The sequence below is a fragment of the Erythrolamprus reginae genome, unplaced genomic scaffold (genome assembly GCF_031021105.1).
Source record: "Erythrolamprus reginae isolate rEryReg1 unplaced genomic scaffold, rEryReg1.hap1 H_6, whole genome shotgun sequence".
NCBI classification, from domain to species: domain Eukaryota; kingdom Metazoa; phylum Chordata; class Lepidosauria; order Squamata; family Dipsadidae; genus Erythrolamprus; species Erythrolamprus reginae.
Genome location: NW_027248517.1, coordinates 466,020 through 486,733, shown reverse-complemented (window position 1 = coordinate 486,733; position 20,714 = coordinate 466,020). Strand labels below are relative to the sequence as shown.

General features: G+C 40.7%; 1 protein-coding gene across 1 annotated transcript in view; it reads left to right on the top strand.

Moving 5' to 3' along the window:
* The window catches only part of LOC139155793 (dystrophin-like), a 583,469-nt gene that overhangs the window by 138,865 nt on the left and 423,890 nt on the right, over positions 1-20,714 (top strand). Inside the window, exons 6-7 of the mRNA XM_070731073.1 lie at positions 289-381; positions 12,696-12,868. Coding sequence (XP_070587174.1) covers positions 289-381; positions 12,696-12,868 — 266 coding nt within the window. The remainder of the gene's footprint in view (positions 1-288; positions 382-12,695; positions 12,869-20,714) is intronic.

Genomic DNA, 20,714 nt, shown 5'->3' with positions numbered 1-20,714 from the left:
GGGGCAGCATACAAATCCAATAAATAAATAAATAAATTTAATTATTCCTCTCTACAAGCTAAATGGTAGATAAATATGCAAACACAGACTTTACCCCAGAATGTATACATGTTTTCAAATATGATGACTTTTAGAAGTCTGATTATATTAATTCAGCAATAATATATTTTGCCATTTGCTTGGAAATATAAACCCATTTACTTCTGATTTATTACTTTTACTTTGCAAAGAAAAACATTTACATTTCTTAATTTCTGTCTTTTATTCTGTTTTGTCTTGCTCTAACAGGTAGATCTGGTAAATATTGGTAGTATAGATATTGTGGATGGAAATCATAAATTGACCCTTGGATTGGTCTGGAGTATAATTCTTCACTGGCAGGTATCAAATTATTGTTTCTAGAAGAGCTGTGGGGTGTATGAATAATAAACAAAGGACATTAATGTAGCTCTTTATTTAGAATTTATATATTGTTAAATTTATGTAACTGCCTATTTCATTTCCATGATGCTGGGTGATTTACAAAGCTAAAAAATAAAAGAGCCCCCCCCCCTCAAAACAACAGCAAGCACTTATTAAAACATTAAAACAATTAACAATAATATATGGGAGAGCACCATTCATTTTTCTAATAATATAACCACTTTGGTGTCTCTATATCAATAGATCCCCAGGCCAGATGTCAAAATTACAGTATGTATTCAGGGTCTTCTGGAGCTAGGCTAACCTCAAAATAATGATGTTCCAAATAAAAGATGCTCTGGCAGAAAAGGCTGTTATTGTTCATTCTCTTAGGTGACATTGTGGATATCCTTTCTGCCAGAAGTGATAGGATGTGTAGATGTAAATGGGGAAAAGTTCATTAAGTACCCCAATCCTGGGATCAGTAAAGCACAGCTCACAAGCCACAGGCAGCTGTTTGGGCCCTCTGCTGTGGCTCCCTATCCAATTACTGGTTGGTTCCACCCCTTGCTGCTTTTAGTACTTTTTGGGATATTTTTAGAAATCCAGGCTGAGGAACGATTGCCAGAGGAGGCAGACATTTCCCTTTGGGTGATCCTCCACCTCCCTTGTCCCCTCATGACCCCCTGCCCAGCTGTGGTTGAGCTGGGAACATGCGTACACATGGGGAGACCCTCCTCAAGTGAGTGCCAAAATGTAGGAAAGGTGTGCACAAGGGGTTGCTTGCTTGCTTAGGAAGGGTATCCCCGTGTTGCGCATATTCCTGTCTTAGCTAAAGCTGGCCAGGATGTCGCAAAAAGAGAGGAGAAGGGTCACTGGAGAGTGCAGGAGCAAAGTGCCCCTGTACCTGCCTTTGCTGCATGTAAGGCATCCTTAACTTCTTGCCACTTAAGGCTAGAGTTTGCACCCTCTGCGCTGGAAGAGCTGCTGGGGGTGGGGGAATAACACCGCAAGGCAATAGCTGGTGCATTGGTGCATGAGAGAAGCTGCTTCCTGTTGAGTGTCTTTCCCTGCAAGGGGATCTCCTCAGCTCTGGCTTAATAGACCTTAGGCGAGCAGGAAGAGGAGCCAGAGGGAAGCTGGATTCCCAGTCCCCTTTCCTGCCTCCTCTCTAGGTGCAAAATCATTGCAAGGTTCTAGGTTGCAAGAGGAGAAGGAGAGGGAGAAAGATCAGCCGAAGGGAAGCCACTGCTGGCAATTGCTCCTCTGCCAGCCCAGATTTCCTGAAAAGAAGAAAGAAAAGGGGTGATGAAGCACTCATAAAGAGCTTGCTGGCTTGGCCCAGCTGTAGCAGAGAGAGATGGGGGAGGGGAGAGAGAGAGAGAGAGAAAACACACAGAGTGATACACAGAGGGGGTAAGAGAGACAGAAGAGACACACACAGTGATACACAGAGGGGGAGATTGGGAGAGAAGGATACAGAGGGAGAGAGAGAGAGATTGTGTCTGTCTCTCTCTGTGTGTGTCATTCTCTCTTGCTCTCTGCCTCTTCTCACTCTGCGAAACACTGTCTGCTTTCTTTCAGGCTTTTTGCCAGCTGTTTTTTTTCTTTTGGAAAGCGGCAGAGCAAAGATCGCAACCTCCTCCTCTTTATCCTCTTGTGTGCACCCTCCTAGCCCCACTACAGCCAATCAGGGGGACTGGAGAGGGGGAGGGAAGCCTCCAACACAGGTTGTGCTCATTGCTCCATTGCCTATTTCCTATAGAAAACACAGAGCCACAAAACTTGGGTAGGTGTGGTTTTGGGGATATTTGACTAGGTTATATCGAGTTGGCCACACCCACTCAGGTTTTGTGGCTCTGGGTGTTTTGTTTTCTCTTGGAAACAGGCCAGAATGGCTCTGACCATTTAAGTTTGCTAACCCCTGCCCCAACCCAATGCTTTATAGGGGTTTATAGTTCATTACTAGCACCTTACATTGAATCCAGAAGAAAACTAATTAGAAATGTACCTCACAGAGTAGAGGTGTAATGTGCCTGATTCATGTAGCTGTCTGCACTGCCTCATTTTGTATTAGTTGAAGCTTCTGGATACAATTCAAGGGCAAATCTTTGTAAAGCACATTACAGTAATCTATTCAGGTATGCAAGGCATGAGTGATTAATGTAGAGCCTTCATACCCAGAAATGGTTTTCCGGTGCACCACCCGAAATTGCTCAAAAGCCTTCCTAGCCATAATACTACTTTCTCTTTTGTGAGAGCAATTATGGGATCAAAAGGATCATCAAATTAAGAACTGGGTCTGTCTGGAGCAGTGCCACCTCCTTCAGAACTAAAGATGGGGAATGCTTATTTATTTTTATTTATTTATTTGTTTGTCCACAATGAAAGTTATAGAGGATACACTCAAAGTAAAATATATCAAGGAAAGAATAGAAGAGAAAATATAAGAATAGGATATATCAATGAGGGAATAGAAGAAAAATTAGAGGGATAGAAGAGAAGATATAGGAGATGTAGGTGAGACAGTAGGACAGGAGACGGAAAGCTCGCTAGTGCGCTTATGCATGGCCCTACTGACCTCTTAGGAATCTTGGGGGGTCAATTGTGGATAGTCTAAGGGTAAAATGTTGGGGGTTAGGTGATGACACCACAGAGAACGGTAATGAGTTCCATGCTTTAACCACTCGATTGCTAAAGTCATATTTTTTACAGTCAAGTTTGAAGTGGTTAATATTTAGCTTGAATCTGTTGTGAGCTCTTGTGTTGTTTTGGTTGAAGCTGAAGTAGTCATCGACAGGGCCACCATCAGGAATTTGGGGGCCCCATACAGCCTAAGTGTCTGCCCCCCCCCGCCATTTTAAAACTATTTTAAGTCGCCAAGCCACTCCATCCCCCGGGGATCATTTCCCGCTTCACGCCAAGCGAGGCGGTCCCATAGGTCAGTGTTTCCCAACCTTGGCAACTTGAAGATATTTGGACTTTAACTCCCAGAATTCCCCAGTCAGCGAATGCTGGCTGGGGAATTCTGGGAGTTGAAGTCCAGATATCTTCAAGTTGTCAAGGTTGGGAAGCACTGCCATAGGCTATTTCAGGAACTGGGTTAAGCCGATTGTGTGGACTCATCCAGGAGAAAGAAAGAAGCGGGAGTGACAAGGGAAAGAAAGATCCTCCTGGCATCGGTCAGGCGGAGCGAGGCTTATTTACGGCTCCTTGGCACTTCTCCCTTCTTGTTGACAAAAAACCAAGTGCTTTCTAGCGAGGGGAGAGGGAAGGGGGATCCCACACCCGGCAGCCACCGGCGAGGAGCTGGAAAGGACGAGGGGGGAGAAAAAGCAGGGTACCAGCAGTCAGGCAGGTGTCTTGAGGGGGCACTCCCATCTGGAAGGAAGGGAAGAAAGGCGAGGGCGAGCTAGGAAGGAAGGAAGGAAGGAAGGAAGGAAGGGTAAAAGGGGCGAGCAAGAGAGGAATGGGTGAATGAATGGACGGAGGGTAGGAAGGAAGGAAGGAAAGAGGGAAGGGACAGGAACAGAGGAAGGGTGCAAAGGAAGCAAGGAAAGGTGAAAGGGGAGAGTAAGAGAGGAAGGAGTGAAAGAAGGGAGGAAGGAGAAGGAAAGCAAGAAATGGAGGGAGGGAAGGAAGGAAAGAAAGGGGGAAGGGACAGGAACAGAGGAAGGAAGCAAGGAAACATATGAAAGGGGAGAGTAAGAGAGGAAGGACTGAAGGAAGGGAGGGAGGGAAGAAGGTAGGAAGGAGAAAGAAAAGAAGAAATAGAGGAAGGGAAGGTAAAAGAGAGAAAGAAAAAGAGCAAGAAAGAAAGCAAGAAAGAGAATGAAAGAGAAATAAAAAGAGAGGGGGGAATGAAAGAAATGGAAGGAGGGAAGGAAGGAGAGAAAACAAGAGAAAGAAAGAAAGCAAGAGAAAGAAAAAAAGAATGAAAGAGCAAGAGAGCAAGAGAGAAAGAAAAAGAAACAAAAGAAAGAAGGAAAGAAAGAAAGAAAGAGAATGAATGAGAAATAAAAATAGAGAGGGGGAATGAAAGAAATGGAAGGAGGAAAGGAAGGAGAGAAAGAAAGAGAAAGAAAGAAAGCAAGAGAAAGAAAAAAGAATGAAAGAGCAAGAGAGCAAGAGAGAAAGAGGAGAAATGAAAGAAATGGAAGGAGAGAAAGCAAGAGAAAGAAAGAAAGCAAGAGAAAGAAAAAAAGAATGAAAGAGCAAGAGAGAAAGAGGAGAAATGAAAGAAATGGAAGGAGGGAAGGAAGGAGAGAAAGCAAGCGAAAGAAAGAAAGCAAGAGAAAGAAAAAAAGAATGAAAGAGCAAGAGAGAAAGAGAGAAAGAGGAGAAATGAAAGAAATGGAAGGAGGGAAGGAAGGAGAGAAAGCAAATGAAAGAAAGAAAGCAAGAGAAAGAAAAAAAGAATGAAAGAGCAAGAGAGAAAGAGAAAGAAAGAAAAAGAAACAAAAGAAAGAAAGAAAGAAGGAAGGAAAGAAAGAAAAAAGGAAAGAAAGAAAGAAGGAAAGAAAGAAGGAAGGAAAGAAAGAAAGAAAGAGAAAAGAAAGAAAGAGAATGAATGAGAAATAAAAATAGAGAGGAGGAATGAAAGAAATGGAAGGAGGGAAGGAAGGAGAGGCTGCGCAAAATACCTGCTCCCAGCGCCAGCAGCAGGAAGGTGATTGGCTCCGGGCGGCGGGCGGTGTTCACGGCCCCCGCCCCGAATCCCCGGCCCAGCACCTCCGGAGGCCGAAAGGCGCTGCTCTCTTGCCCTCGCAATCCTTGTGGGACACACAAGGCCGGCAGAGAAGCCGGCCAGGCTCAGTCCTCTCCCGGCTTCCCCAGCAGCGCGGCTCGGCTTTCGGAGGGCAAGTCACCCCCGCGCTTTCTTCCGCGGCTGCGATCGGGGCTCCCTGCCTGTCTGCCGGCCTCCCTGCCTTCTTTCCTCGCGGGGGTGGGAAGAAGGTGCGGGCCGCGGTCAGAGAAGCTCCGCAGAGGCGAAGTTTGGCGAGGTGTCTCTGGTCCTTTTGCTTTCCTTGGCGCGCTTTTCCCCATCGCAATCTGGGTTGGGGAGTTTTTGGCGGGCGCCCCCCCCCATTTTCCAATTTTCCCGGGCCCGTGACGCCACTCCCAGTAGTACCACCCTATCGGCGGCCCTGGTCATCAATAGGCAGGACGTTGTAGCATATTATCTTGTGGGCAATACTTAGATCATGTTTCAGACGTCGTAGTTCTAAGCTTTCTAAACCCAGGATTGAAAGTCTAGTTTCATAGTTACAAGTGGAGGAATGAAGGGCTCTTCTAGTGAGGTATCTCTGGACATTTTTGAGGGGTTAATGTCCAAGATGCGGTATGGGTTCCAAACAGATGAGCTGTATTCTAGGATGGGTCTAGCGAAAGTTTTGTAAGCTCTGGTAAATAATGTAAGATTGCCAGAGCAGAAGCTGCATAGGATAAGGTTAACAACTCTTAAAGTCTTCTTGGCGATGTAGTTGTAGTGGGCTTTGGCACTTAGGTCTTTTGTTATTAGTACTCTGAGGTCTTTAACCAAGTGGGGGTTATCTGTGATAATTTGTTTATTCAGTTTATATTTGGAGTTCAAATTATTTTTGCTGATGTGTAGGACAGAGCATTTGCTGGTTGAGATTTGGTGTTGCCATGTGTTAGACCAATCAGAAACAGAGTCTAGGTCTTTTTAGAGAATAGTTGTGTTGTCGGTGGTGTTGAAGAGTTTTACATCATCTGCGAAGAGAACACAATTGCTTGTGATGTGACCACAAAGGTCATTGATGTAGAGAATAAAGAGCATAAGTCCCAGTACGCTAGCTTGAGGGACACCGCTTTTAACAGGGATAGGGGTGGATATGGTGCTTTCAATTTTAACCACTTGTTGTCTATTTGACAGGAATGCAGTGATCCAGTTGTGGAGGGATCCTGAGATGCCATAGGATTTGAGTTTTAGGAGTACTTTGTCGTGGACCACTGAATCAATGGCTTTGCAGAAGTCGATATAAATTGCATCTATAGATTTTCCTTGATCAAGATGAGTTGTCTATATGTTTTCGCAGTGGAGGAGCTACAGATTGCAGGATAGTTTTTTTCCTGAATCCAAATTGTTTGTTGGAGAGCAGATTATTAGTTTCAAGATGGAGAGTAATTGAATGATTTATGATTGATTCCATGACTTTGCATGGGACGCAGCATAGTGATATTGGTCTTGTCACGCTGTGAATTTGACAGCCTCCAAAGACATTAAGAAACATCCAGTAGTTAGATAGTTAACTCTGTTTATTAATGTAGCTCCTCCTTTGTGATGTAACCTGTTTGCTCACATGCTCCTTCTTGGAGAAGAAGGCGGTCTCTAGTTTTAGAGAATCTCCATTACGCTTCATCTTCATTAACCATGTAGATGTGCCATTTTATGTCTCTTCAGACAAACTTTATTTTCTACTTTTCTAATAAAAGTTTAGTTCATTCGAACATGCTCTGTCTGTATTTTAATAACCATCACCTCCGGAAGGTCCTGGCTCAGTTCCAGCGGGCTGAGCACCTTGCTTAAGGTAACGGTCTTTCTAGAATTCTAACAGGTCTATAGTTATCGACAAGAGAGGGGTCTCCTTTTTTGAAGATGGGAATGACCAGTGCTGTAGACCATAGTTTGGGAAGTGTGCTGGTTCTGAAGGATTTTTCAAAAATTATGCATAGTGGTTCAGCTATAACAGAGGAGAGCTTTTTTAGGAAGTATGCACAAAGACCGTCAGATCCGACTGATAGAGAAGGTTTGAGGTCACATAATGCTTTTTCAACTTGGTCTTCAGTAAAGTCTACTTGGGTTAGGTCATTGAGAGAGTTTGAGGTGCAATTGATGAAATTGGGGGATGAACCGTTACTGTTAACAAAGACAGATCCAAAGAATGATTTGGGGAGGTTAGCTTTGGATCATGGTATTCTTTGTTGTTGGGTACTTTGAGAGGTGGGATGGGTCTAGGGTCCTTGAGTTTGTTGTTGACAAAGTCGTAGAAGGCTCAATTAGATTTGGTGCATAGGAGGTTTTACTCTTGTCTGCTATGGAAGTTGAGACATTCTGCTTTTATTTGGTTGCATATGCTTTTATAACAACTTTTGAAGTTTGTTACTTGTCCTTTTTTGTTTTTTCTCCAGAGAGATTTTTTTTCTTGTTTGTAGTTTTCTTATTAAGATGGGAAGGGTTTTTTCTTTTTTTTGATTGAAGTAGATGTTTGTGGTACTAAAGTCTGATAATTATTTTCATCTCGAGCATGAATGTGTTGTAGATGTCATCAGTAGTGGTGCAGTTAGAGAATAAAATTTGCCAGTTTAATGTTGAGAGATGAGCTTCAATGAGTTCATAGCTTGCTTTTTTGAAATTGAATTTCGGTGTCACATTTTTTGGGTGGATCTTAATGTGGCTTAGGTTTAGATTGAAGTTTATCATGCTGTAGTCACTGTTGGAAAATGGTTCTTTTATTTGTAAGCCATATATTGCACTTTCGCTTTTGCAGAAGATGAGATCCAGACAGTTTCTAATCTAGTACTGTTGGTCAAGTCCCAGACTGGTGATGGTGTTAAATATAGTAGAATGTACAGGTTCTGTGCCACAGTCATTTAAGGTCCACTTAATATGCAACAAGCACAGCAGGACAATAATGGGGGACTTTAACGACCCCGACATTAACTGGAAAACAAACTTAGCGCCAAGTGGAAAGTCTGACAGATTTCTCACCAGCTTTGCTGACAACTTTCTAACTCAAAAAGTGGAAACAGGAACCAGAGGGACTGCAATACTAGACCTCATTCTAACAAACAGGGAACAAATGAGAGAGGGAATAGAAGAAGAAGGGACGCTAGGTGAGAGTGACCATAACATCCTAAAATTCAACATTGTGCAATCAGTAACTGCTATACCCAACTCCACTACAGTCCCAGACTTCAGAAAAGCGGACTTTAACAAGCTCAGAGCAAACCTGAAAAAAAAACCCTGGAAGGAACTTCTAAAGAGTAAATCCACACAGGAAGCCTGTGAGGCCCTAAAAAACACCATCATTGAGGCCCAAAACAATTCAATCCCCACGAAAAAGAAAAGCAGAAAAACTAAAATGAAACCAGCATGGCTAAACAAGGACCTCGCAGACAACGTAAAAGGAAAAAAAGCCAAATACAAAAAATGGAAAGAAGGACTCATAACCAAGGCGGAATATCAGCAAACAGCCAGAACCTGCAAACAAAAAATAAGAACAGCAAAAGCTCAACATGAACAATGCCTTGCAATGAAAGTTAATGACAACAAAAAAAGTTTCTTCCATCACATAAACAACAAGAAGAAAATCAAGGAAACAGTCACTATACTAAAAAATAAAGACGGTAATGAAATCACAGACAACAGAGATAAAGCACAGCTGCTCAATGCTTACTTTACATCAGTCTTCACACAAAAAGAAATCACCAACCAACCTACAACTTAACTGCAATAAACAGCCCCAGAACCGAACTCAACGCAGATAAAGCTACTATTATGGACTACTTGTGGGAGCTCAATGAGTACAAATCACCAGGACCAGATGGACTCCACCCCAGAGTCCTTAAAGAACTTGCAGACACCATAACGGAACCTCTTCTCCTCATCTACCAAAAATCTTGGGCCACTGGAGACCTACCAGAAGACTGGAAACGAGCTGATGTAGTTCCCATCCACAAAAAAGGTAAATAGACGGATCCAGGCAACTACAGACCTATTAGTCTGACGTGTATACCTGGAAAAATACTGGAGGGAGAAAAAAACCCAGCTTTGCCACTACCTGGAAACAAACAATATAATATCCAACAGCCAACACAGGTTTGTCAGAAACAAATCATGCCAAACCAATCTCATATCATTTTTCAACACCATAACCAAATCAGTAGACCAGCGCAACATAGTGGACCTCATATACTTAGACTTCAGCAAAGCTTTCGATAAAGTTGACCACAATCTCCTAATCAACAAATTAGAAAAAAGTGGGGTAGATTACAACACATGCAAATGGATTAACAGTTGGCTGACCAACGGCACTCAACGAGTTGTCCTCAACGGTTCCAAATCCACATGGAAGAAGGTAGGCAGTGGGGTACTACAGGGTTCTGTCCTGGGCCCTGTGCTCTTCAACATTTTCATCAATGACCTGGACAAGGAAATAGAAGGGCAACTAATCAAATTCGCAGATGACACCAAACTGGCGGGCGTAGCCAATACCCTAGAAGACAGGCTCAAAATACAGAAAGACCTGGACAGACTAACAGAGTGGGCCCATACTAACAAAATGATGTTCAGCATCTACAAGAGCAAAGTCCTTCACTTAGGTAAAAAAAAAAAACCTGGACACATATACAGCCTGGGAGAAACCCCACTTAGCAGTAGCGACTGCAAAAGAGATCTCGGAGTCTTGGTGGATAATCAACTAAACATGAGCCAACAATGTGCAGCAGTGGCCAAAAAAGCCAATACAATCCTAAGCTGCATCAACAGGGGAATACACTCCCAAGACCAGGGAAGTCTTAATACCACTCTACTACATCCTGGTCAGACCACACCTGGAGTACTGTATTCAGTTCTGGTCACCACACTTCAAAAGAGACATTGAAACTCTGGAAAAGGTGCAGAAAAGAGAAACCAAAATGATTAGGGGACTAGAAACCAAGACTTATGAAGAGAGACTGCTGGAATTGGGTATGGATAGCCTAGAGAAAAGGAGGGCCAGAGCGGACATGATAGCAGCCTACAGGTATACAAGGGGTTGCCACAGAGAGGAGGGGTTCACTTTATTCTCCAGGGCACCAGAGAGCCGGATGAAGAACAATGGCTGGAAGCTGACGAAGGAGAGATTCAACCTTGAAATAAGAAAGAACTTCCTGACGGTCAGAGCGATCAACCAGTGGAACAACCTTCCAGTGGACGTTGTGAACTCCAATACCCTGGACATTTTAAAGAGGAGATTGGACTCCCATTTGGCTGGGGTGCTATAGGGTTCCTGCTCAGGCAGGGGGTTGGACTTGATGACCTGCATGGTCCCTTTCAACTCTAACAATAAATACATAAATAAAATGAAATAAATAAATCTCCGAGGAAGATGATGGGGTGTGGGCAGTGTGTAGCCCACATTAGTAGTGCAGATAATTTGTTTGTATGTGTGATGTCATAGTCAGGAGCTCTGTAGCAGAGTAAGAAGCAAATTGTGGTAACTAGGGATAGTTCACGGACAATAGTTTCAGGGAGTGATAGATCCTGTGCAATTTTGATATTTTCTAGATTTAGATTCAGAAACTAATGGCCCTAAAGCTAATATGACTTTTCCCAGCAGTTTCATGGAGTTCTTAAACGTAAGTGTAAAAATACTGAGTCTTGTGGCACCATGCAAAGTAGAGGTTGAGACCAGGAACTCTCACTCCAAATCAACACTCACTGGAGCTGGCTGCAAAGGAAGGTATAGCACATTACAGTATAGATATTGTGCATAAGAAATAATAAACTGACTCTTGGATTGGTTGGATTTTCGACTGGAATATAATTTTTTGGAAGAGCTGTAGGATATATGGTATATACGGTTAATAATCAAGTGACAGTAAAGTAACTATTGAATATAGACTTGCAGCAGAATGTTGATGAAACAAGGAATTTGGACTCTTATTTTGCTATACTAAGGAATATTCAAATATAGAAAATTTTTTTCTTTTATTAATTCCAATTGAGAATTACTGCAATGTAAGGTGTAAAAATGCAGTTCACCAGGGAGCAAAGTTCAGACATTCTCTACTGGGATAGGGTTGTGTAAGGGTGGTGCCTAAACATCCTAGACCAATGATAGTGAACCTTTTTTCCCTTGGGTGCCGAAAGAGAGTGGGCGTGCATTATCGCACATGCGCGAGTGCCCACACCTATAATTCAATGCCTGGGGAGGGGGAAAACAGCTTCCTCCATCCCCTGGAGGCCCTCTGCAGGCTGAAAATGGCCTGTTTCCCAACTTCTGGTGGGCCCAGTAGGCTTGTGTTTCACCCTCCCCAGGCTTCCCTGGAGCAAGGGGAGGGTAAAAACACCCTCTCCCACCCCCTTGGAGGCTCTCTGGAAATGAAAACCACCCTCCCAGAGCCTCTGTATTAGCCAAAAATCAGGTGGCTGGCACACATATGCATGTTGGAGCTGAGCCAGGGCAGCGCCTCGCATTCCAGCAGATTTGGCTCTGCATGGCACCTGTGGCACCCATGCCATAGGTTCACCATCACTGTCTTAGACCTTTCCCTAGAGGTTATTATCAAATTGCCATTTTTAGATACCTCATAAATTATGAAACAAATGTCAAGTAATCAAATGTATGGGAAGAAATAATTTAATGAAAAAGTATTATCATGATTCTGTCTAATTCACTCTTCTGTTGCTACTTGCATTAGGATTCTGGCTCCCAACATATCAATCAGAGGAAAAATGTATTATTATTATTATTATTATTATTATTATTATTATTATTATTATTATTATTTCTAAATAATAATAATATCACTGCTAAAACAAGCAAAAACACAATGAAAATAAAAACAAAATTATTTCACTTCTTAAGACTACATTTACATGATGTCCCAGTATTTTATTTTCTAACTAATGTGATAGATAGTTAGTTTGAGAGCCGCAATATGGCTGCTTCTCTAGAAACAAATCTTGATGTTTCCTTTCTCTCCCTCTCTGTCTCCATCATATGAATAGCCTCTAGATATAAGGATATATGTAGGATCAGTTTCATGTTATTGCATTATGTTCCTTGATATATGAAACCAAAACTTTATGTTCTACAAATAAAAAAGCAATTTCCTCATGATCAATTGAAAAACCTTGAGCGAGGGAGGCAATATTGATCCATAGTTTATCTCCAGCAACACTTTCTAGAGCATTCAAAGCTCAATATCTGGAACTTATTTTTGAAAGGCACATGTTTGTCATTGTTGAAGATAAAATTACTCCAAGTTTACCTCTTATTATGCCCATATCTATAATTTGATTGATATTCTATTCATCAAATGTATTGAAATTAAAACCTGTTTTATTTCTGCAAGTTATTAATTTATTGCACTAAATGTGTAGAAATTATTTCAGTTTGCCAGATTCTCAGTAGAGAGTATTAGACTTATGAATAATTGGGCTGAACTTCCCCCCCCCCCAAAAAAAGCTAAAATGAAATTGAAAAGGCTTGGTTTACAGAAGGGAAATGGATTGACTTCATAAACAAATATAGCTAATGTTGAAATTCTGTGTTGTAAACTAGGTAAAAAATGTTATGAAAAGCATCATGGCTGGACTGCAACAAACAAACAGTGAGAAGATCTTATTAAGCTGGGTTCGTCAATCAACTCAGAACTATCCACAGGTCAATGTTTTTAATTTCACCAACAGCTGGTCTGATGGTTTGGCTGCAAATGCACTCATACACAGTCACAGGTAGGAAAGCTATTATAATTTCATTAGCAGATAAGCAATTTTCCATATGGATGACTATCTCTGCCTCATTTTGTCTCTTTTCATGGTGTGTATGTGGTGTGTATACAAAGCAAGTTTTCAGAGCAAAGGAGGCGGGGGGAGAGAAAGGGCACATGGCAACTGCATGATTAATCGAAAATTAAAAGGGATTTTATGATTAAAATTGCCACCACCTTTCCTAAAGCAATTTGGAAAAAAAACCCTAGGGTGCTACAATGAAGTTTCTAAACTGTGCATGCTCTCTGTCAGTAAGAGCGTACGCGCACATTGCGCATGCACCGCCAAGGGGATTAGACGCTTCCACAGGATGCTCTCTAAATGTGAGTTGAAAAAGTAATTAAAACCCCTGACAAACCCTCTCAAACTAAAAGAAAAGTGGATTGAGAGGAAGATAAACTAAAGGAGAATATAAAAATGTGGAGAGAACAGCCTGGAAGAGGTGGAGACGCTTGGAATCTTCAGTCTAAAACCGTGAATAAAGAACAAAGAAAAGATGGTGGGCACTGCTGAGCTGGGGGAGAAAATGGATAAAATTTTAATGTTATTTGGATTGATGGGTGAACAATTTAAAGAAATGCAATTAGCTATAGCAGATGTGACTGCTGGAATTAAGCAGCTTAAAACGCAGACAAAAGACCAAGGCGAAAAAATTGTAAAGCCCTAAGCTGGCTGTATTCTAGAAAAGTCCAACATAGGTATCGGAGTCTCTAGGTACAGTGGTCTCTTTGATGTCGGCCGCTGCCACCGGCCAGCATCCCCAGTTCCTATCTCAATACCTCAACTGCTGTTATTTCGGACTCTTCATGCCCTAGGCTTTCGTCGGTCACCCCATTCGCCCTCCAGTATTTCCAGTGTCTATATTTCTTACCGGGCGACATCTCCAGCTCTCCACACACCACAGTCTCTGTAGCTCTGTACTTTCTCCTGATAGCTTCCAAATAGCACCAGGCTAATTTTAATATAAAAATTAATTAATTTTTTTAAAAATAAACTTGAATTATGGTTAAAATAAAATCATGGTTTCAATTGAAAAAGTAGCTGGGTGTAAAAATTGTAGTGTGTAATATATATATCCACTATGTTTATTGATTATAGGATTATAAGTATAACCCTTAAGGGTCTTTTAGCTGAATTGTCATACAGAAGCCTCAAACCAAGAAGCAGAGTTATTGTACTTTTCAAAAGAGAAGAAAAAAAAACCTGTTTATCACTTTGTAGGAATAACACACTGAGTCATCAAGCTGCACCTGGCTGTTATTAAGTATAGCGAGGTATCAAGGCCACTTTCCCACGCTGCAGCCTGTACATTTTCTTTTAACTTCTTGCCACTAGATGGCAGTATAAGCCTTTTATATATGGCAATATAAGCCTTTTAAGGCAAAAAAATCTTTTAAGGCAAAAAAATCTAACCAAAGTATTTTAAATATCTTAAAACATGAAAATATGAAAGAAAAACAGTAAAAGATGCTGAAAATCCAGCCCAAACATGCAGTAATAATTTTCTCTTTAAAATATCAGTTTCTTTAGCGTTGTAGCACTTTACAAAACACTGTTAACATATTGTTCTGGCACTTTAAATGCAGCATTCAGGAGAGACGCCAATGCAAAAAGCTTTCCCCGCCGCTGAGCCGGAAATCAAAGTTCCGGTGTTTTCACGTCGCTCCGACAAAAACCCAGTTCCAAATCAGATTTTAAGAAACCTCCAATATATCTCTTCTCTCCAAAGTCCAGATTTTAAAAACCCCAAACAATTCTCTCACCAGATGGCTTTATGGATGGTCATAATCCCCTCAGCTTCCATTTCCGAAACTTCAGGTAACAGGTTACTTCCAGCAGGCTGTTGGTCAGGGGACTGGCTTCCTGCAGGATTTTGCGATATCCTGCGGTTCCCCAGATGTTCCCCTCTCTCACCTGACTCTCCAAGCCAGGATAGTCCACATTGTGGGACCCCAATCAGCCGTGGTTCAATAGGCTACCCCAGAGCTTTCAGGAGTCCGTTGTGTCGCTTCGGCTTAGCTCCCTTAAATTGAGTAAATCAATTCCTAAGATATTAAAAATATTTTGGATTTGGAGCCTAAAAAAAATTTAAAATTAAAATGGTTGCAAGAAGCTGTGAGGGGCTTATTTTTGATTTTAAAAACCCAATAAGCATCATTTTTTTCAGTTCATTTATATTTTTCTTATGGTCAGGAATGTTCAAACTAGTAATCCCACACCAAATTTATTAAAATTGTACACATTTTGCAGGCTAAACTATCTATAAATTGAAAAAAAAAAATCACAAAAAAGGGGGCGGGTGGGCTTTTATGAACAAAATTAACCAATAAGCATTATTTTTTATTTCAATTTTCATTTCATTTTTGTGCAGAAATGTTCAACCTAGTTTCCAAGGGAAAGAAATTTTAAAATTGACCAAATATAAGCACTTAAAATAAAGAATTTTCGGTGCGAGTCACACAGTCTCATAAACAGTACAAGTGTGACTTTTTTTTGCCCAGGAAAAACTAACCCCCCCCAAAAAAATATTATCATAGAGAGAACCCCTGAAATGATGAAAAGTCATGAAATTTCAAGTTTCAGAAATGCAGGGAAATTTTTTTACAGGGTCTCAAACTTTGAATTTGTGTTGCACAGACTCGAACAGAACAGCAGGGTTAAAAGATAAAAAAGTTTCTATCTAGTGACAAAATGTTCTTTCAAGAGATAGATTTTAACACTTCTGGGGTGGCGCTATGCTGATGCGGGGCTGAAAAGTCAACCGCTGCTTTTCAGCACAAATTTCTCTGCTCTGGATGCTCAAGATTGCAATTGCAAACCTTAGAAAGGGGAGCATCAGAAGGGGAAGATGCTGTACTCTGCGTGTGGAATGCAAACCCGTGCAGATATAGGCTATTAATTCCTTGGGCCGAGCAGAGAAGAAACTAGTGATCTGCTGGTTCAAAGACATGGCGGCCCATTTAAAACACCAGGAAGAGAGGAGGCAGAGAATGGCAAATCTACTTAAATTCTTTTTCCGGAGTCTTCTTGGAATCTTTCTGAGCTGTATAATCGAAATAGGAAGATAGAGGAGCTCCTAAGATTGGAAAGCAGTGATTGAGAGTGATGGAGTGATACTGTTGTTTGACATTGTTGTGAGAGAGAGCGTGTGACAGGCTGACATCCCCCACCAAATGGAGGAGAAGGGAAGAAAAGAAAGATCGCAAATCAGTAAGCCGATCAGTTGGCGTCAAGTTGAGCGGTGGAGGTAGGATCTAATGATCCTTGATTAAAAAGGAGGCGAAAGGCAATCGAGAGTCTGCAGATTGTTAAAGTTAAATTGTTAAAGTGTGCTTGAACCGGACATAATAATAAGCAACGATGACATCTTACTTCCTCTTTCTTCGCTTTTGTTACTTCTGAGGAAAATATAAAATACAAATTGAATTTGAAAGGGTAAGAAAATCTTATTGTATTCCTAGAAAAGACTGAGACTGAATGACTATGCAAGGATAATTGCTGTTTAAAATCTATTAAAAAATTGAGATTGTGTTAAACTTTGAAACTGATTTGTTCCGGTTAAGATATTACAAACCGTAAGCTGAATCTCAGGTCTTCCGTGTGCCTGTGAGACATTTAAAAACTGATTCATATATGAGAAAAGACATTTAAAAATTGACTTTATACCTTATACTTACCTTGCTTTCACTTTGAATTATATTAATAAACTTTATGGTTAGTGAATATATACTGAATTGACATTGTATTTTCTAATTATGTAAAGCTGATTTTATTCTAGTTATTTGAATATTTGATCTGAATTAATTAATTATTAATTTGAATTAATTGTATTTGGGAATATGGGAGTCAACTTCTTTCTAATATTGAATAAGTTATAGATTGGTATAATCATTTGTATTGCCTATTTAGTAATTTAATAACTAAACTTAATAAGTGAATTTGGAATATATAAAGGTTTGAATGCTTATAAGTATGTCAACCTTCGCTATGTTTCTGCATATTTCTACGCTTGGTTGCCAATAGTAATGGGGAGGGATCTTGGGGATTGAGGGAGGGAAGAGAGCAGGAGGTCCTGCACAGTGAGATAAGTTTCGCTTTTTTTGAAACCTGGTAACCTGGAGGAGACCGTTAGAAGTTACATTCCAGAAATGTGACGTGGGGTGAAGATGCGTCCACCTGATGGTCATGGACAATAAGGATTGGCCATTCTCCAAAAGGGGGGGGTCAAAAAGGGGTTTGATATATGCATGTATCACACCTTTTTCTCCAGTCTTTGCTTTAACCTTGACTGCTTTCAGTTCTGATTTATGATAAATTTTGAACCTTATAAAGGAGTTTTATTTTTCTTAAATACTGACTATAGCAGCTGACAAAGTGATTTAACTATGGGGATATAGAATTAATTGAATAATTAATTGTTAGCTGAGTAAAATATTAAGATTTTATTAAGGAGATATGACTAACTTGACAAGGATTTGGAATTGATTTATTATTTGGTAGAGATAGTATTATTTAGTTATAACTTAGCCAGACAAAACATTGGATCCCTTCTCTCTTCTAGCAGTTCTAGTTGAGGAAAGGATATAATAAAGAAATAGAATTATATATTAAAGAAATATTAAAGGAATATTGGAGAGAAGAAAGAAGAATATGGCAGCTCCCTCAACAGTAATTAAAACAATTTTTAAAAGGTACAAGTCCTTCTCTCCATCAGACCTTATCAAGGCAGAAAACAAAGTAGAAACCCCTTCATTACAAACTTTGCAAAATTCCTTAGATAAAATACAGGAATTTATGTTTAGACAGCCAGAATCAATGATTAGGACGGAGGAGGCAATCTCACAAAACCTTCAAGAGACAAAAGAAAAATTTGAAGAACAAGAAAATTTTATGAAATTAAATGCTAAATTAGAAGGAATACAAGAGACAGTAAATATACATGAAACTAAGATTTTAAAAATAGAAGAGATAACAGAAGATACTAAAATAAGAGTAAATGAAAAGGAAGAGAAACTTAAAATGAGCCAATAAGGAATTAGAAGCTGCTATTGCTTAATTGGAGTTTGAAAAAGCTTCTTTTTATTTAAGATTACAAAATTTTCCAGAAGAAAAAGGGGAAAACATATTTGGGACAGTTCTAGAAATTTTCTCAGAAGAATTAAAGATAGATGAGGATGATTTGAGTAGATATATTGATGAAGTATATCAAGTCCAAACTAATTATATGAGGTGTCATCAATTACCCAGAGAAATTCATGTCAGATTAAAAAAACATCGAGAGACGAAATATATAGAAACACAAGAGAACTGTTATCATACAAGGGAAAAAATATAATAGTATTGAAGCAAGTACCGAAAAGAATACAAGAGAAGAGGAGAGACTTACATTATTTTACAGCAAAACTAATAAGATGAGATATACAATTTAGATGGTTAATACCAGAGGGAGTACTGATCATATGGAAAGGAAAGGAAATTACAATTGAGACAACAGAACAAGTGGATAAGTTTATTGTGGAACATCTGAATAAAGGAGAAAGTAGTACAGAAGCAGAGTCACTAAGCCAAGAAGAAAAAGAATTAGAAGAAGAAAGTGTTGACAGATCAAAGAAGGGGAAAGAAGAGAGAACAGGAACGCTATGGGAATTGAGGAGTACTAAAAGAGTGATATAAGCTACAATAAAATGTAACAATCAATTAAATTATTCTCAGTAAACATTAACGGATTAAACTCACCAAAAAAGAGAGGGCAAATTTATAATAAACTACAGAAACAAAATGCTAATTGGGGGCTGCTGTTATATTGTCAGCTTTCTGGCCTCTGGGTGTGGAAGTTCAGGATTCTACAAGGACTCTCTTTGAACTGTTTCCAGGACTTTTGAACTAAATCATAGTCAAGTTTGTGACTTAAGAACTCTTGAAGGAGAGTGGCTGTGACGTCTTCACAGCTGCTTGTTATCTGCTTTGTGTTTGTTTATTGTTCTTCATAGCATTCAAGGCTGTTGCTTTGAAGGTGAGCCTTTTGACTGACTAAAAGTGTGTTTGGCTCCTATTTTACTTTCAATAAAAACAGTGTTGTTGACTTTACAACTGTGTGTGTGTCTGAATTACTACCTTTAAATTTAATTGAGGGCTCATGCCAAGAAGCCCGGCAGAACAATACTGAACAAAAAAATTATATAAAAAACTTCATGAACAAATAATAAAATTGGGAAAAGAGAACATTTGTATTGTTGGTGACTTCAATGTGGTAAGATATTTAAATAGACTATAAAGGAAAAGGGAAAAACCAAAAAAGAAAAGAATTACCCCCAGAATTTTCTGATATGATAAAGGAATTTAAACTGAAAGATATATGGAGGGAGAGACACCAGGTAGAAGAAAAATATACTTTTTTTTCTAGTCCCCATAAGTCTTGGTCCAGACGAGATATGGTCTAGACCAGCGTTTCCCAACCGGTGTGCCGCGGCACACTAGTGTGCTGCGAGACACAGCCAGGTGTGCCGCGGAGCTCCTAGGGAAGCTCCAGCTGGGCAGGGCGCTGCCAGTGCCGGGGCGGGCTTTCCCGAAACGGACGGAGAATGCCCTCTCTCGCAGCCCCCTGGCTGGGAGCGCTTTTGCTGCGAGAGAGGGCTTTCTCCGTCCGTTTCGGGAATGCCCGCCCCCCCCCTCTCTCGCGCGTGCCACTCCCCTTTTCTCTCAGCCCTCCCTGGCTTCGCTTCTCAATCCCTCCCTCCTTCCATCTTTCCTTCCCCTCAGCCGTTCTGTCTGGGGGTCTCCCGCTCTTCCCTTCCCCGCCTCCCAGGCTTTGCCTTCACCACCCCCACCCCATTTTTGGTTGGCAAGGAGTCCTTTGCCGCATCCTGCAGTGCGCTCTTTCTTTCTCTCTCTCTCTCTCTCCCGTGAGCCGGGGGAAGGAAAAAACAAACAAACAAAAACTTCTTGCAACGGGCCCACGCGCGCGCTTGTGCCCGCGCTCGTCCCTTCAGCAAGGGAGGGAAGTCAGAGGGCGAGGGAGCGAGCGAGCGCTCTTGTCCTCGGTGCCCTCTGCAGCCTGCCTTCCTTCTTCTTTGCCGCCGCTGAGGGACGGAGAGAAGGATAGAAAGGAAAGAGGGAGGGAGATATAGAAAGGAAAGAGGGAGGGAGGAAAGAGGGAGGGAGAGATAGAAAGGAAAGAGGGAGGGAGGAAAGAGGGAGGGAGGAAAGAGGGAGGGAGAGATAGAAAGGAAAGAGGGAGGGAGAGATACAATGGAAAGAGGGAGGGAGGAAAGAGGGAGGGAGAAATAGAGTGAAATGGAGGAAGAGATTTTTTTTGTCCAAACTTTTCTTTAGCCCCCCCCCCCCGCGCGCAGCCCCGTCCCCCGGTTCAGTGTTCCCCAGGATTTTGAAAATATGAATAATGTGCCGCGGCTCAAAAAAGGTTGGGAAACACTGGTCTAGACAGACATAGAATTAGAAAAAGATATATTCTCAATTGAAATAGAACCCAATTTCTGGGCAGATCATAATCCCATATTATTAGTGATTAAAGATTAAATTAGTGATTAGTGATTAAACAAAAACAGAACAGATGGACAATGAATTCTAATGTGATCACAGAAAAAGAATATAAAAAATATATATTAAAAAAGAATTGCCTTTTTAAAAAAACGTAAATTGGAACAAAGATACTACGATTCAAAACTTGTGGGATACAACCAAAGCATTTATTATTGGACTAACTATTGTATGTCTAAGCAAAATAAAATAAAATTAGAACTACTCAAATGAAACAAATTCACAATGAAATTGGACAATTAGAAAGTAAAAT